The sequence below is a fragment of the Penicillium diatomitis genome (assembly GCF_028827545.1).
Source record: "Penicillium diatomitis strain IBT 30728 chromosome Unknown utg000015l_segment0_segment0, whole genome shotgun sequence".
In the NCBI taxonomy this organism is placed as follows: Eukaryota; Fungi; Ascomycota; class Eurotiomycetes; order Eurotiales; family Aspergillaceae; genus Penicillium; species Penicillium diatomitis.
In genome coordinates, this window is record NW_026623187.1 from 546,404 (window position 1) to 561,502 (window position 15,099).

General features: G+C 49.8%; 5 protein-coding genes across 5 annotated transcripts; 1 reads left to right on the forward strand and 4 right to left on the reverse strand.

The window, feature by feature from the left end:
* Positions 1 to 3,415: 3,415 nt before the first annotated feature.
* N7539_009017 (phosphatidylinositol-specific phospholipase C/glycerophosphodiester phosphodiesterase family protein) lies at positions 3,416 to 4,823 on the reverse strand (the record flags this gene model as incomplete). Its single annotated transcript, XM_056938612.1, has 2 exons — positions 3,416 to 4,394; positions 4,462 to 4,823. 2 exons carry the CDS (start codon positions 4,821 to 4,823, stop codon positions 3,416 to 3,418), a joined length of 1,341 nt encoding a protein of 446 aa, XP_056785989.1.
* Positions 4,824 to 6,624: 1,801 nt separating this feature from the next.
* Positions 6,625 to 8,314, reverse strand: N7539_009018 (putative MFS transporter; the record flags this gene model as incomplete). Its single annotated transcript, XM_056938613.1, has 4 exons — positions 6,625 to 7,026; positions 7,104 to 7,245; positions 7,320 to 7,805; positions 7,890 to 8,314. 4 exons carry the CDS (start codon positions 8,312 to 8,314, stop codon positions 6,625 to 6,627), a joined length of 1,455 nt encoding a protein of 484 aa, XP_056785990.1.
* A 1,058-nt stretch (positions 8,315 to 9,372) lies between these two features.
* Positions 9,373 to 11,298, reverse strand: N7539_009019 (cytochrome P450; the record flags this gene model as incomplete). The annotated part of the gene is made up of 3 exons (XM_056938614.1): positions 9,373 to 10,061; positions 10,183 to 11,019; positions 11,166 to 11,298. The coding sequence occupies 3 exons, from the start codon at positions 11,296 to 11,298 to the stop codon at positions 9,373 to 9,375; spliced, it is 1,659 nt and encodes a 552-aa protein (XP_056785991.1).
* A 985-nt stretch (positions 11,299 to 12,283) lies between these two features.
* On the forward strand, positions 12,284 to 13,796 carry N7539_009020 (putative cytochrome b5 reductase; the record flags this gene model as incomplete). The annotated part of the gene is made up of 2 exons (XM_056938615.1): positions 12,284 to 12,413; positions 12,490 to 13,796. The coding sequence occupies 2 exons, from the start codon at positions 12,284 to 12,286 to the stop codon at positions 13,794 to 13,796; spliced, it is 1,437 nt and encodes a 478-aa protein (XP_056785992.1).
* A 677-nt stretch (positions 13,797 to 14,473) lies between these two features.
* On the reverse strand, positions 14,474 to 15,048 carry N7539_009021 (uncharacterized protein; the record flags this gene model as incomplete). Its single annotated transcript, XM_056938616.1, has 3 exons — positions 14,474 to 14,722; positions 14,788 to 14,845; positions 14,951 to 15,048. 3 exons carry the CDS (start codon positions 15,046 to 15,048, stop codon positions 14,474 to 14,476), a joined length of 405 nt encoding a protein of 134 aa, XP_056785993.1.
* Positions 15,049 to 15,099: the final 51 nt, after the last annotated feature.

Consider the following 15,099-nt stretch of genomic DNA (forward strand, 5'->3'; position numbering starts at 1 on the left):
TGCTGTTACGTGTTTTGAGGGAGCCCATATACGAGGAAATTGAGGACATGATGCTTAATGACGTCGAATGAGAGGTCGAGGATTTGAGCACAAATACAGCCGGACCAAGCCACTAAATTGACGAAAACTTTTATGTGATATTAAACCATGACATGACTGTTGAAATCAAGAGTCATGCCATCGAACAGAGTCAAAAGCTCCGTGGTCTAAGTCCAGTCGTGTCCATGGCTACAATCTGAGTCTCCTTCATCATGATTGGCGCCTTGGCTTTTCATGATGCTTTCTGCTTGATCATTTCCTTTCGCTGGGGTATGAGAAATAGTGAAATGAAATTCTTTTCGTGGATAGTTCTGTAAAGCTCTAAGCAATAGGCATCCGTCAAGCTATAGCCATTCGTCAAACCACAAGTGGGAGCTTCACCCTCGAGTAGCGGGCGTTCTCTATTACGTCTATTCCTTCAGCACCTCAAACTATGTAACCCGGTCTTGTATTCTTCGAAAACTTGCTTGCGCTACTCAGGGCCGTTAACACACCTTGGGAGCTCTGAATAACAGAATCTGTCTAATTGCATTCCTTGATGTTGCGAAGACTAGTCAATGAGGATAATTGGCGATTCCCATCAAAGTATCAAAAAAGTGTTTGATATGGTCGAGGAAGGGCATAAGTTGTGTATCAGGATGCTGATAGAGTCCGTCCGTCCAGAATTTTACTGCCCAGGACCTGCTCAGAGGTTTGCAGGATTTCTTCCGCGTAGGCAAGATTTTCCTCCTCACTCTTCCCAATCCTTTCAATATCTCTGCTACAATCTGTGCTTTGAGGCCTGTAGGTCTCTCAAATACTACTGCGAATATCCCGTATCATTTCTACAAAAATGGATCACGACTGGTACCAGAAACAGGAGATTGAACTCTGCAACGTGAGTCCTACATCCTGCTTGTCTGTCGAGGCTCCTTGTAGCTGTCAGACCTGGCCGCAATAGATAATCATCAGGCAACTATGGAGTTCTTCGGAGACTATGCTGCCTCTTATCCACGGTGGCTATTTCATTTTGACAGAATAATCTGGAAAAGCTTGGACTGAGTCTGTATGGCAAACAGTACTCGCCGGGTTACCACTCAAATCTAGCCCACCTTTGCCTTCAGTGTGTTGCTTTTACCTTAGGCAATTTCAAGCCGAATGTATTGATGACACTTATTTCTCACTTGTAGTCGTCATCATGGGTCATCTAGGGAATCACTTTGTAGAAAATGCAGAAGATACTTGGTACCTCTCATATACGCAACACTCACATCATTTTCTCCTAAAGGAGTCAATTTACGATTCAAAATATGATGGCTGCCAGAGTTGATAGGTCTTGAAGGAAAGTCCCTTGTATGCGCTCATGCGTGACAGGAAAGTTTCATGATCAGATATTATATGATGAGGCTCTTTCCCAATTGCAAGTTGTCGCTTCCTCTTGCTGGGTATTCCTCATAACCCATTACGCTGACTACGTCTTCGCCCAATTGACTCAATCTACTGGTTTATGGCCTGGCCCATACTAGCCCACTAACTACCTAACACCCAACCTGAAACGATGATCATGAGTAGCTATTCAAGGAATGCTTATTATTCCCCTCTCGGAAATTCTCTTCCCCGGCTTGAAGATATTGGGGAGCCAAAGCTCAGCGAGCCCGTTCTGGGTAAGCCTTTCCGAAATAATAGATTAAAAGGTGTTCGATCTTCAGTGTGGACTGTTCAGAGATCTAACACATTTGGAACGCCCAAGATTTTGCGCAACATGTATTCCCAGATCACGATGGATTCCATTACGTTGTCATCCCTTTTCAATGTATGCCGTGCGCGCAATGGACTACGCCCTATGACTTGATCTTCCTTTTACCTCGGTCGAAACGACTACGCTGCGCACCTGATGAATTGTTGGTTGCCAAGTCGACCCAATGATGTCCCTTGAACGCGCTTTTGCATGTTCTAAGACAGATGCTTTTCAAGCAGATTGAGACCAGCCTGCCTGTTGGAAATGACAGTCGATGGTCTCCTATGGATGTAAACCTTTGGAAATTGGCCCCGTAATGGTAGTCATTTTGAGCCTGCAACCAGAGGCAGAATCATATCTTTGGTGAATCAATATCTCCAGAATGAAAGGCTATTGAATGACGAAATTTGCTGCTGATTTCGCTGTGGCTCAAGGATGCAAGATGTCTGACCATCACCGATGTGGCTTTTCTTGCTTTGCTTATCCGTTGCGTACCAGTTCATTTCCGATGCCATTGATGAAAATCTTGAGAAATTGAACTCTGATCTGAGGTTACTCTACAAAGGACCCCGATGACAATACTTATGACTGTTTTCCCCTACTAAGATGGGCCGATCTTTGCAAATGTGTACTTACTAAGGTATAAGTCACATGCTGGCCACTTTTTCGTGTGTGATATACTCATTTTCTCCATGAATGTCTCCCAAGGATTATTTTCAACGTAGGTTCTATGATCGAGTTCAGCGAGTGCTCACTAATGAAAGAAATTGGGATTCGATGAGGGTGGACGTGATTGACCCGGCTGATCCATGTTTGATGAGAAATCATCTCGAAGCTAGAGGCGTGCTTATTGAAGCCGAGGCCATGCAAACTGATTTGATATCACTTGTATGAATGGGGTGTATTTGATTACCTTGAGCTTCATAGTATATCTTGTAAGAGGTATATTGTCGTGGAAGACTTGGGATCTTGATATCATTATTGCCAATGTGCCGGCTCATGGAAAGTACCTAAATGAGGGAATGCTTAACTCCATCTGTACAAGACTGAAAACGGTCACAAAAGCATGTTCTTAACCCACAAGATCGCTCCCTACCCTAATGACCTGCAAAACAAGTACTTCCAAGCTGAACCAGGCAAGGGGATACAGCATGGCACATCTTGAAAATAACACCTCCACCCAGAAATAATCTAAAGCAGGAACCCCTGGACAGATCCTCATAGCCAGGGACGGGACTTTCTATAGGATTTGGTCATCTCCACTGACTTTATTTGAAATACTCAGAGAGCGGATATTCCTACTTGACCCGCTCTCAACATCATTGTACCTGACCCGTGATCGATGACTGCGAGACAACCAACCTCTTTCACACAGTGTCATCACGATTCATTAGGAGTGGGATTTGAAATCAGATTGATCGAATGGGAGCCTGACTAATGAGTGATCGGAGTCTGTCAGACATTAACCATAAAAGATCTTGCTTACGGGCCAGTGTACAGGCCGCTAGTGTACTTGGGAGATAAGGTATAGCCCCCGGATGTCGTCATGCCCAGGGTTTCATAATATCATCTAGGGAAAAAAAACAATACCAACATCGCTAGGTCTAAAAAGGCAGCACCAAAAACCAGACTCTCAGACTCCATATTCACATTTACCTCTCACCATCCCCACCACCAGCTTTCCTCCCTCCACGTCCCCCGACTCGCCGCCCTCAAATCATCCACATTCAACATGTCCACCCCCTCTCGTTCTAACACTCTCCACACGTAATTCCGCAAGGCGGCCGGCCACCCGGGGGTACCCCAGTACCGCACCTTTAAGCCGCGCGCGTGAGCTGTAGCAATTTGACTCTGTACTTTGGTGAGCTGGTCGTTTGAGAGACGGCCGAGGTAGAGTGATCCGATGGAGTGACGGAAACTGACAGAGGCGTAGTAGCTGTTGTATTGGTTGTAGGGGGATATAGATGTGTTGGTAGATGATGATGTTGATGAAGGACGAGGGGAGAGTTTGTCGAGAGGCGCATCGTAAAAGATGTCGCGATAGGTGGAGTTTCCTTGGATGCGATCAAACGGTGCATCGCCGGTTGCCACGATCGTGAGTGGACGATGTACGATGTTCGACCCGTTGAAGTGTGTAAGGTAGCCCTTTTGACGCAGAGGCTCGAGATCTGCCATGAGAATGGGCCAGAGGGTCTCGGGCTCGATTTTGAAATCGATGAGGAGGATGAGAGGTTGGGAAGGTTCAGTGAGGAAGACGCCGACCGGGGCGAAAGTCTCCTGCTGGATGATCGACGCGGTGTCCTTGGACGACACATTATTGGCCGGGTTGTGTTGGTCCAGAATATTCAGAATAGGATCGAGATAGAGACTGCGCAGAGTCTGATTTTTGATCACCGTGCGCCTGGTGTGGCCAACGCGCAGATTCTTGCCGTCGGGCCAAATGTCGGCTTCCACGCCGGTGCAGCCCACGGCGAGGGCCGAGAAGAGCGGGACATGTCGCCAGTAGTCATTGTGAGAGTGACAGGCGATCGGGACGACGCCCTGGATGAGCTGATCTGTGAAGAGGTCCACGTCGCGACTGTCTGCCAGAGTGGCGAGGATTCTGTCCCATGCGAAAGAGGACAAACATAAGATGGTACTGCGCGAAAAGGGTTAGCACTGTGTCACTGTTACGGTGAAGCAGAAGGGTTGAGAAATCCACATACAGAACAGCGACCACGATCCAGAATGGTCGCCTCCACCTGCGGCGGAAAGAACTATGCTTTGTACAGCCGTTGGCTTCGCATCGACGGCGTGCACACCTCCACGGTGATAGTCGGTATATGATTGACTCTCGCCTCGTCTTGCGTGTCTGGATCTTCTCGTGAGCACCTGTGTCGCTGAATCCGTGTCCACCCACTTCACTCTCAGCGTCAAAATCCTGATCGTGGTCAAATCCATACTCCTGCAATAGATGAGCGGCTTCGTCCCTCTCCTCCATACTCTGCGCATGTGACGTGGGACTGTCCGGTGTGTCAGTCTCGTCCAGACGGACCTGGACCATCTCCAGCCCGCCTACTACACCCATGATCGACAACAAGGGTATGAAAGGATTGAGGAGCGCGAATGCAAGAAGAGAAAGCCCGGTGTATATGAGCCCACAAAGCCTCCGATAAGTCACTTCGTAGTGGTGTTCCTGCACGGGGGTGGCTAGATTCCTCTCGACTGTACTTCTTTTGAATGAGATTGGGGGCCGACTTGGGGCGAGACTCTTTGTCCTCTTTTTCTCTCTCTCTCTTAAACGGGGGCGTAGCACGGGGTTTAAAGTAAGCCACACACTAAAGCAACCGCTCGGCTGATTTGATCTGCTTGTGAAGATGGATGTTGCAGCTGCGGTCTGGACAATTTTTCTACTGGTGTGACTCGGCAGTTTGGAGGCGGTCGTAGGCCTTGGACACTGTAAGACGAAGGACTAAGTACTTTGAGGTCACAGTGTGACTGCGTAAGCAGGTATGTACCTGTGGGTGTCCCAATGCTTACTCCGAATTTGAGGGGGTCGAGACGAGAGCGGCTTGTGGTTGGTGCGATTGGGGGTTTAGACTTCCCCGAGAGCGGAAATGCGGTTGCCTAAGGGGGGAATGCGATCATGTTCGGAGACTTAAGGAAAGGGTATACCCAAGAGGAACTGCGACATTGACGATCGAGCGTCTATTACAGGATCAGTAAATGATATTGTACCGTGTTGAGAACTGGAGTGTACAGTACAATTACTGCACATTGAATGTCTAAGTTATTGTACAGTAATTTAGTATACAGGTGCTGAGGTGTCAGGTACGTGTCCTGACGTACCCCGCTGGCCGCGCGGCCATGACCTCCGATTGGGCATATTCAGCATGGAAAGAAACGGTGACGAGTACTCAGAAAAGGACATAAGCATTAATATCCGAGATCAACCAAAAGAACAGGGAATAGTCGAAAGTCCAGTGCCGTGTGCTTGTTTCTTGATGCTCCCGGTCCGTGACTCGACCGAGCTTGAAAGCTTGGTGCGAAAAAGGTAGTTTCGACCGAGATCAGCGAATGGGATTCGGGAGTACTTGGCCCACGCTCTCAATTACCAGCCAAAGAGAAGTACCTGCGTCGGCCCGTCGGAGACTCTGACTCGGTCGCCTCAGGGTCCAAGTGGGGGTCGGAGACTGGGCCCCTCCAAAAATAGACCGGAAGTCCGGGTGAATAAATGCTTGGCATTGCTTGGGTTTATTCGAGAAGCCTTTGACGTTCAATTGAAGTGGGGTCTTGGGAATGGAAAATGTCATATCTTGTAAACAGCTGGGCAGTCTAGTTCTACTGTTGTCTTGTCATCCTCGTCTTGATGAAAGAGATCTTACAATACACCAGCTGCAGGTTCAGAGAGTGCCAGGGATGATCTTGATTGCACCAATGAGACAATCCAATCTTCTGAAAATGAATGATTCGAAAGCCATGAGTTATCCTCAGCATATTACGTCACAATTGCCACTAGAAACCTCATCACGTGGGATGAGGTCGATGTGAGGTTGAATAGAAGACCCACGAAGCTGGCTCAAAGTCAAGCACCACAAACTTGCAATACTGAAGGCCCAATGCGACATCTTCAACCAAGCTAAATATTAGATCACTACAATGGGACAGAGTAACTTACTAGTAGATTATTTGGCATTGGTTAGTAATCTGAGCGATGTATAAAGATTGTAAATTATACCTATCCAGTCTATGTGTATGTGATTTGGCTTCTGACTATAATACATTCAAGGCTCAGCTACGCTTCTTTAGCTCCTCAGACCCGGTGACACCACTCAGTCAATCGCAACAGACGTATCCCAGTATGTATCGATGCACGTCGCCCGTCAAATTTACCTAATCTCCTCTTCTTCATCCCCCGTCTCTTCACGTGCAGCCTGCTTTCTAGCTTCCGCCTCTTTCCCAGCAAAACTAGCCAACATGCCCAAGTCATAAGTGACCTTCAAGCAACCCGCAATAATGAATGAGACGCCAAATCTGTTGTGTCGGGCCAAAATACCGGTCAACAGTGGACCGAGACTTTGACTAGTGGTCTTGACCACGTTGACGGCGCCCATGATCGCCGTACGCTTGTCCGCGGGAAGGGCTGCAGCGAGAAAAGCTGAGCGTGGTGCAACGTCCATGTTTTGGGAGCACGCGCGGAGAACAAGGAACGTGAGAGCTAGAGGGAGACTGTTGGGGACGGAGATGAGGGCCAAACAAATGGCGGAGGGCAGGTGGGTGAAGACCATCGTCTGAAGAAATGTTAAGCTGCCCGGTCGATGTGTGGAAGGAGGGAGAATAGATGTTCGATGGGGAGGGAGCAACTGACCTTGACGTTTCCAATACGCTTGGCGATGGACGATGCTATCAACATCGATGCTGCAGAGATGGAGCTGGTCACGAAGAAAATGGTTCCGAGCTCACCCTCGGGGAGGCTAAACTTGCGATGGAAAAAGTATGTCATCCAAGACCTGCGTGTGTGTCATGTCAGTAAGTTGAGCGTCATCTTCACACTACCACCGAGCTTTGAGAAGAGGAAACTGACAGAGAAGCAAGACCAGAGGCAAATGAGTCGATTCCGAACAGGATGAACAATCGAATGATGAGAGACCAGAGATCCTTTTCGACCGAAGAGAATAATGATTTCTTTCCATTTTTGGGTGATGAAGACTCCTGCGCCGCGGGTGATGCATCGGCTAGCAAAGGCTGCGTCTCGCCAGTGGGACGCTGTTCACGAGCTCGCTGCTTGTCCTCTGTCTCGACCTTGTGCGTCAAAGCAAGCGTGAGAACCAACTTGATCAGACCCACGCCCGCATATACGAAAAATATGACTCGGCACGAGGGGATAAACGTCCAGCCGTGCAAAGCTTGTAAAGAGCTGATCAACCATCCGCAGATCAACTGACCAAGCGCTGTACCCGCTGTACCTAGCAATGAATACCAGGCAAAGATGTCAGGCAACTTCTCCTTGGGACTGAGGTGCGCCAGTGTTGATTCTTCCACGGCGCGGAAGGGGCCGATTTCGTTTCCACTAGATGTATCACAAAATTAGCCAGCATTCCATCCTTCTTTCATCGTCTAACCAACAACGCAAAACCAGGGCATGACTGCATACCTCGGACTGATCACTCCAAATACCGCCGCCGCAAGAAGCACCCAGTAGTTCCCCGACATGGCAAACACCACACCACTGCCCGCCATCAGAGCTGAGCCCAGCGCCAACACAGCCTTTCGACCCATTGCATCCGCAAACAAAGTCAAAAAGAAACTGATCACCACATCGCCCACCAACGTCAAGGTCATAAACAAGCCAATGCGATCATCCGTGACTCCAATGGCCGAAAGATACGAAGCCAAGATCAACGTCGATCCGCCATACGCGAAGAGCCGCACGAAACGCTGAGCGCAGAGAAATTTGACGTCGCGAGGGGATTGATACATTGTGACGAGGCCGAGCTCGTCGAGTGCGTGGGTGAGGGCCGTCATGACGCGACTGCGTCCTGAGGCTCTACGATCATGGTGGTCTGGTTCTTGTTGCATTGTGAGGATGGCAGTTAGGTGCCGGGCCTGATGAGCCGTGATTTGATTCAATTGGAAAAGTACGAAGATGTACTGTAGCTGCAGGCAAGGCGGCGTCTTGGGGGCCAGAGTCAAAAATTTAAATTGTTGACAAGGGCAATGACGATGATTACATTTGAGAGCGCGAGTGTGTTGTCTTGCGGGGCGGCGGGCTCGGTATTCGGGCGAGGAATGTGCTTGAAGCAATTAAATCCGAGGTGCGGCTCGGAGTTTACGACTAAACGCTGCAGCAGATGCGGATGCGGATGGTTTCACTTTGAATTAGTGGGGATGGGGACGTTATCAGCATGTGGCTGTCAGTGTCCATAGCCATAGTCCGCACTCCACACTCCATCATCGAAAGCCATTAGTATGTGGCTAGTCACGCCTAATGAATATGAAAACCAGCCATGAGGTACAGTGCTTCGTAGGAGAATTCATAAGCATTTGATACCCTGGAGTCGACTAAACGGTCAACCATGTCAAGTCGCTCAGCGACCTGATTCACGGTTCAAATCCTTCTGAGTTACAAGTTTGTGATTTGAAGGCAAAATATTGATCCTGAAACTTCAGGCAACAGGACTCATATAGATTTGCTCATTTGATAGTCGTGGACCAAGTAGCTGTACGCTGATCACGTGGGTGGCGGTCACCTCTCTGGTCAGTCTACTTCTAGTATGGAAGTCTGTAACTACCGGATCTTTGTCGTCTCAGCTAAACGCCGTGCCTGAATTGCATTGATCTCGGCCACTTCCATCATGATAACGAGATTGGAATTTTCGGAATGTTTTATTTTATCTATCAGGTCCATGATTCAGCAGTACCAACCGGGGTCGAGAAATTGACATCGGCCGCGGGAACTTCCTAACGAGAGCCATCATTGCATCATGCGAGAACATTCATACGGAGTCAAAAAGTGAAAATGACGAGTATGTGCTTTATAAATACACAGAGAAGTAGAAAAGCAAATGCCACGCCTCTAAAAGGTACCAGAAATCCCCAAGACCCAACCCATTCATACAGTCCACATATTATCTTTTTTAAGCCTCCGACTTGGGAGGCCACTTCTGCCGCCTCTCAGCTCGCACATACAAGTTGTTGGGACGAATCAATTGGAACATGGGATCATATTCCACAGGGCCATCATTCTCCCGAGTGAACTTATACCGGTACAACAACTTAGGCAGGAAGACCTTGACCTCCTGCAGCGCAAAGTTGAACCCAATGCACATACGCGGGCCCGTCGCGAAGGGGATATAAGCCGCCTTGTGACGATTGCGCACGGCATCCGTGTCCCAGCGGTCGGGGTCGAAGCGAGCCGGGTTATCCCAGACAGCAGGGTTATTGTGGACGTGGTGGAGGGCGGGGATGACGACGGCGTCGGCGGGGAGCTTGTAGCCGCCGGGGAGAATCATGGAGACCTTGGCGGTACGGGCGGGTTGGTAGGATGGGTTGTGACGGCGCTGGGTTTCTTTGATGAACTTGTCCAGGAAGGTGAGTTTGTCGGTGATGTCGGCGGTGATGAGGGTGTCGGCATCGATGTCGTTATCGATGAGTTCTTGGAGAAGACGCTCTTGCATGCCGTCGTAGTTGACGAGCGAGTAGATCAGCCATGAGAGAAGTGAGCTGGTGGTGGTGAAGCCGGCGCCGGTGGCGACGACGAGAGCCTGCATGAGACTGGTCTTGGGGAGTTTTTCACCCTTGTTGTCGGTGGCTCGGATGGCGTAGTCTATACAGGAAAAGCAATCCAGTCAGCGATAGTTCGGTTATTGTGTGCAGAAGCCCACGAAGCACAGATATGAATAATCCTTTTGAGTATCGTAGGTGTGGAAACACTGGAAAGTACTCACCGATCATGTTGGACGCCTTCAAAGCAGCATCCTGTAGTGGTAGGTCCTCAACGCCTCCCTTCTCCGAGTTTGCAATAGATTCGTTGACCATCTCGATAATGCGCCACCTGGCATCCCGCAGCTTCTTAGGATCGCCAAACGGTAGCTTAGCATACCAGTCACCGCGCGCAGAAACCTTCTTGTTGAGCGTCAGAGACTCAGCAATACGGTAAACCAGCTCGTGAGGAGGCGCATCCGGACTCGTGAAGTGCTTGAAGTCAATGCCCAGCACCAATTTACCCACGGCCTGAGAACCAAGCTTCAACATGTATTGGTAGACGTTCCACGCCTCACCTGCCTCGTCGAGTTGATCGAAGACGTTGAATGCATCTTCAACGGTAGCTTGCATCGTCGGCGCATAGTGACGCACGGCCTTGGGACCCAAAGCCGGGGGCAGGAACTTGTGTACAGTCCGCCATTCGGGAGTATCGGTGTCACCGAGAAAGACGCCAGCCTCCTGGTTCTTGATCGGGTAGAGAGGATGAGCTTCGATGATCTTTTTGGTGAAAAAGTCGGACTCGGCAAAGACAATGGCGCTGAGTTGGGGGTCGTTGGTGTGATATATAGTGCGGCCCATATTTGTGGTCTGGAAGATCGGGCCATATTGATCGAAGAGACGCTGGTGGTTACCCAAGTGATCAGGGTAGACCTCAAAGTAGTTGCCAACAAAGGGCAGACCCTGGGGTCCGGGGACCTCTCGCACAGCCTTGCCATCTATGGAGATGGCGATGGGTTCTGTGGCAGAGTAGACATCGCTAACGCTGGGGAGGTCGGAGGAAGATGATTGGAATCCAATGCCTGCACAATTCATCAGCAAGATATTCCTGTTTGGCTCTTGCCTGCTTTAGGCCGATTTGTTTGAATTCGATCCGGGTATGAAGCTCTCTCTCTCGGACTTATTGTCTGTTGACGGGCCATGCATTCTTTTTCAATCCGCAACGTACCGTTAGGCTCAACAATGGCGAATTGGCCCGCAATCCAATGTTGTAGGCCTTCAAAGTCAAGCTTGTCATCAAGCTCGACATTTCGGGCTGTTGAGACGGGCTCGCCCAGCAGATAAAATTCCTTGACAACCATTTTGACTGTCAACCGACAAACTGAGGGAAAAGGATGTATGTACTTTTGAAACGTCTGTCGCAAAGAAGACGAGGAAACCACTCAAGCCGCAAGAGATTCGAGGCACACTAATATAAGCGGAATTTCCACAAATTTTAAATCACCTCTTCATCGATCCTGGTCCATTCGTTTTGTTCATTAGTCCTTCTCGACCTCTGCCCATCTGGCTCTGCATAATTCCTGGCGCACACATTTTTACGTGCCTCCTCTGGTGTTCCGTCGAGACTCGGACGGGTGGCCTGCCTCGGCACTTTCGCAGCATCTGTTTTTTTTCTTCTTCTCTCCTTAGCTCTGTTCCATCGATTTAGGATCGCGCGACCCACACTTGAGTGCCAAACAAGATATGATCGTCGTATCTTTCGAGCCCAGCGACCATCGAGGTCTCCACTGAGCCGGGCGGCGTCCCTGATCGGACACTTGGCGCCGTAGCGGACACGCCGATAAATGAGGAAATTGGGTTGTTTCGGGATGGCAAGTGGGCCGTCGGAGTCGGCGTGCCGTGGATTCTCGGGTCAGGGATTCGCATCGATTTTAAAGCGACGATTGTGGCTGAACTTTGAACTTGCGCCGAGGTTCATTGCCTCCTCTTCCCACTTTAGCTTCTATCGTTTCGTGGCTTCTGGAGCAACGAGTGGATAGATATCACCAGAGGCGCAAAGTTATGCATGATGAGAAGCGCATAGTCCAGCCAGCGAAAGAGAAATGGGAAAATTCTGATTGAATTGGGCAGGGGATAGCGTCGACTCGGCTTCTAGATCTAATAGCATTTATGTCTGGCACTCGGTGAGATGCTTAGTGATTCCGTTTTTCTTTTCCAATTTCATTATCTCTTTCTTTTTTTTCGCGACATTTACAAAATAACTTCAACTCTCTGCACGTGGACATCCGATACTGTTCCAGGCAGAGTACTATTATACGCCCACGTCCATTTTCAAGTACACCCAGAATGGCCGCCTCAGAGACAACAGAACTCAAGGCGCAATGGAAGGCCGATACGGACCTGCCTGAATACTCAATGCAGGATGTCGCGGCACACAACTCCAAGAATGACACATGGATCGTCATTCATGGGCAAGGTAAAAATCACAGCTTCTCTCGTGTGGTCTAATGAACAGGACCGAGAATGGCTCACACTGTGGAAAATCTAAATAGTCTTCGATATCACCGAGTATCTCCAGGACCATCCCGGTGGCGCAGAGATTCTGGTCGAAGTCGCCGGTAAGGACGCGACTGCGGATTATGAGGATGTTGGTCACTCTGAAGACGCTCGCGAGATCATGCAGCCCTACTTGATCGGCGTTCTCAAGGATGCGCAGCAATTTGTGCGACCCAAAGCTGTGCGCGTCGTCTCACAATCGACCCCAGAGGCTCCCAAGTCATCCTCATCAATAGTCGGTCCCGTCGCTATTGTTACCGGCACGTTAAGTGCAATCCTGCCCGCCTTGTACATCTACAGGTCCAACTCCCACCTCTCCCACCGACTGTCAAGCTCAGTCGCTCATCTGATCCCCCGCCAACTGAAGGGCGTGCACCTGCCCCGTGGCGGCTTCGTGAATGGCTTCCTCGCCGCCAGTCTGATCAGCGGTGTCGTGGGCTTCTACGCTGCTAAGCAGCTTAACCGTTTCACCAAGATTGAATCCAACTTCATGCGATACCCCCCACGCATCAAGGCGAAGAAGGTCATCCGGGCCGATCCCCATTTGATCCGCGGCTTCCTCCAACCCCAAACCTACCAGGATTTGCCTCTGATCGCCAAGGTGCCGCTGTCCCCCAACGTCTATCGCTTCGTCTTCGGTCTGCCCGACGCCAACGCCGTCCTCGGTCTGCCGATCGGCCAACACGTCGCCCTCAAGGCCGAAGTCAACGGCACCACCGTGACCCGCTCCTACACTCCTACCTCCAACAACCTGGACCGCGGCCGCGTCGAACTCGTCGTCAAGTGCTACCCGGACGGCCTCATGAGCCAGTACCTTGCCGGCCTTGAGATCGGCGACAGGGTACCCTTCCGTGGCCCCAAGGGCTCCATGAAATACACCAAGGACATGGCCACCCACATCGGCATGGTCGCCGGTGGCACCGGCATCACCCCGATGTACCAGCTGATTCGGGCGATTTGCGAGAACGACAACGACACCACCCAGATCAGCCTGGTCTACGCGAACCGCACCGAGGCGGATATCCTGCTCCGTGAGGAACTGGATACCTTTGCGCGCAGGTATCCCAACAACTTCAAGGTCTGGTACATGCTTGATTCGGCGCCCCAGGGCTGGGCATATGGCGAGGGCTTTGTGAATGCCGATGTTCTGCGCGAGCGCATGCCTGCGCCGGGTGCGGATAACAAGATCTTGCTGTGTGGTCCTCCTGGTATGATTGGTGCTACCAAGAAGAATCTGGCTACATTGGGCTTTAAGACTCCTGGGTCGGTGTCGAAGATGAGTGATGAGGTGTTTTGTTTCTAGATTAGGAGGGTGACTTGTAAAAAATTGGGAGTGTTGCATCATCTTGTATAGTAGTATAACAAATTTCAACACAGAACTGGCAACACCATACTGCGCGAGAAATAATCCAAACTCCAAAGTATGTCCACCTCAATGACACTGTATTTGGAATGGATCTCAAAACGGTAGCTTTCACTTCACAAAACCCAAATTCCTGCAAAATCGTCGAATGCGTATGCACTAGGCATTATGCGTCGTTGCGTACGCACTATGCACAATTGCCCACCACCGACGTTATCTCGCAATCTGCAGGCGCCCAGTGGACGATTGACCCGCTAACCTAAACAGGAAACAGCCGAGGTCCCTCTTGACCGCAATCTCCATGAGGATACCTTAAATCAGTCGCACCCTCAAAACCCTGACACTACAAAAATAGATCAAAATAAATCAAAAAAGCTTCTGGAACCTTTCTGCTCTGGTGGACTGCCGACCACCAGCAGAACCCAACTTTTTTTCGGCGCGCTGTTGATGGGCGAGCGAGTGATTTAATATCTCTCACTCATGCAGGGACACTGAGAAGAACAGCTCGATCGGGAAAGCTGTGCATTCGTCAATGTAGGTTTCTGGTCAGTACGGTTACTCATTCAGCACTTGCCACTGAGCACTGAGCAGTATTGTTATTTGTTATCAACAGGGACCTAGTGCAAAGCATTGCAGCCTCCGTAGAACAGACACTGCCTGGCAGAGACAACAGTGGAGCTCGCCTCGGCCCGGTTGTACGTAGCCCATGCAGGTATCAATATCAATATTCCCATCTCTCCGCCTCCCCGAGGAATCAATCTATGTCCAATAATCGAATTGCCGAAACTTCGCGAGTCGTTAAGCGACGTAAAGCCTCTATGAACATTCGAAGTCATCGTCTGGGATCGGTTATGCCATACGGAAACCTGAGATTCGCCTAAACTTCGTTAGTCAAATCTTAGGACTCGAATCAAACCTGCATCTTACGTACATATTGCCAGTGGTCTAATTGTAGATCATCCTTGAGATCCTCGACATTTGCGGCACCGCTTTACGGCGAAGGACGTCTCTAAAAGTTGAATGAGTAATTAGTCCATCAGGATCTATGTCTGGGTTTATCAAACTTACTCAAAATCATTCAAGAACTACGAAACTGAGCGCGGACATCGTCACGCTCAGGGAAATCTAGACTCCGAAAGTATTCCTGTGTAAGGGATTCGCCAGGGACATTTTTCCAACTGATATCCTTCATAAAGCCTCCGAGGATAGGTCAATCTCTTTCTTGTTTCTTTTCGCCATAGCC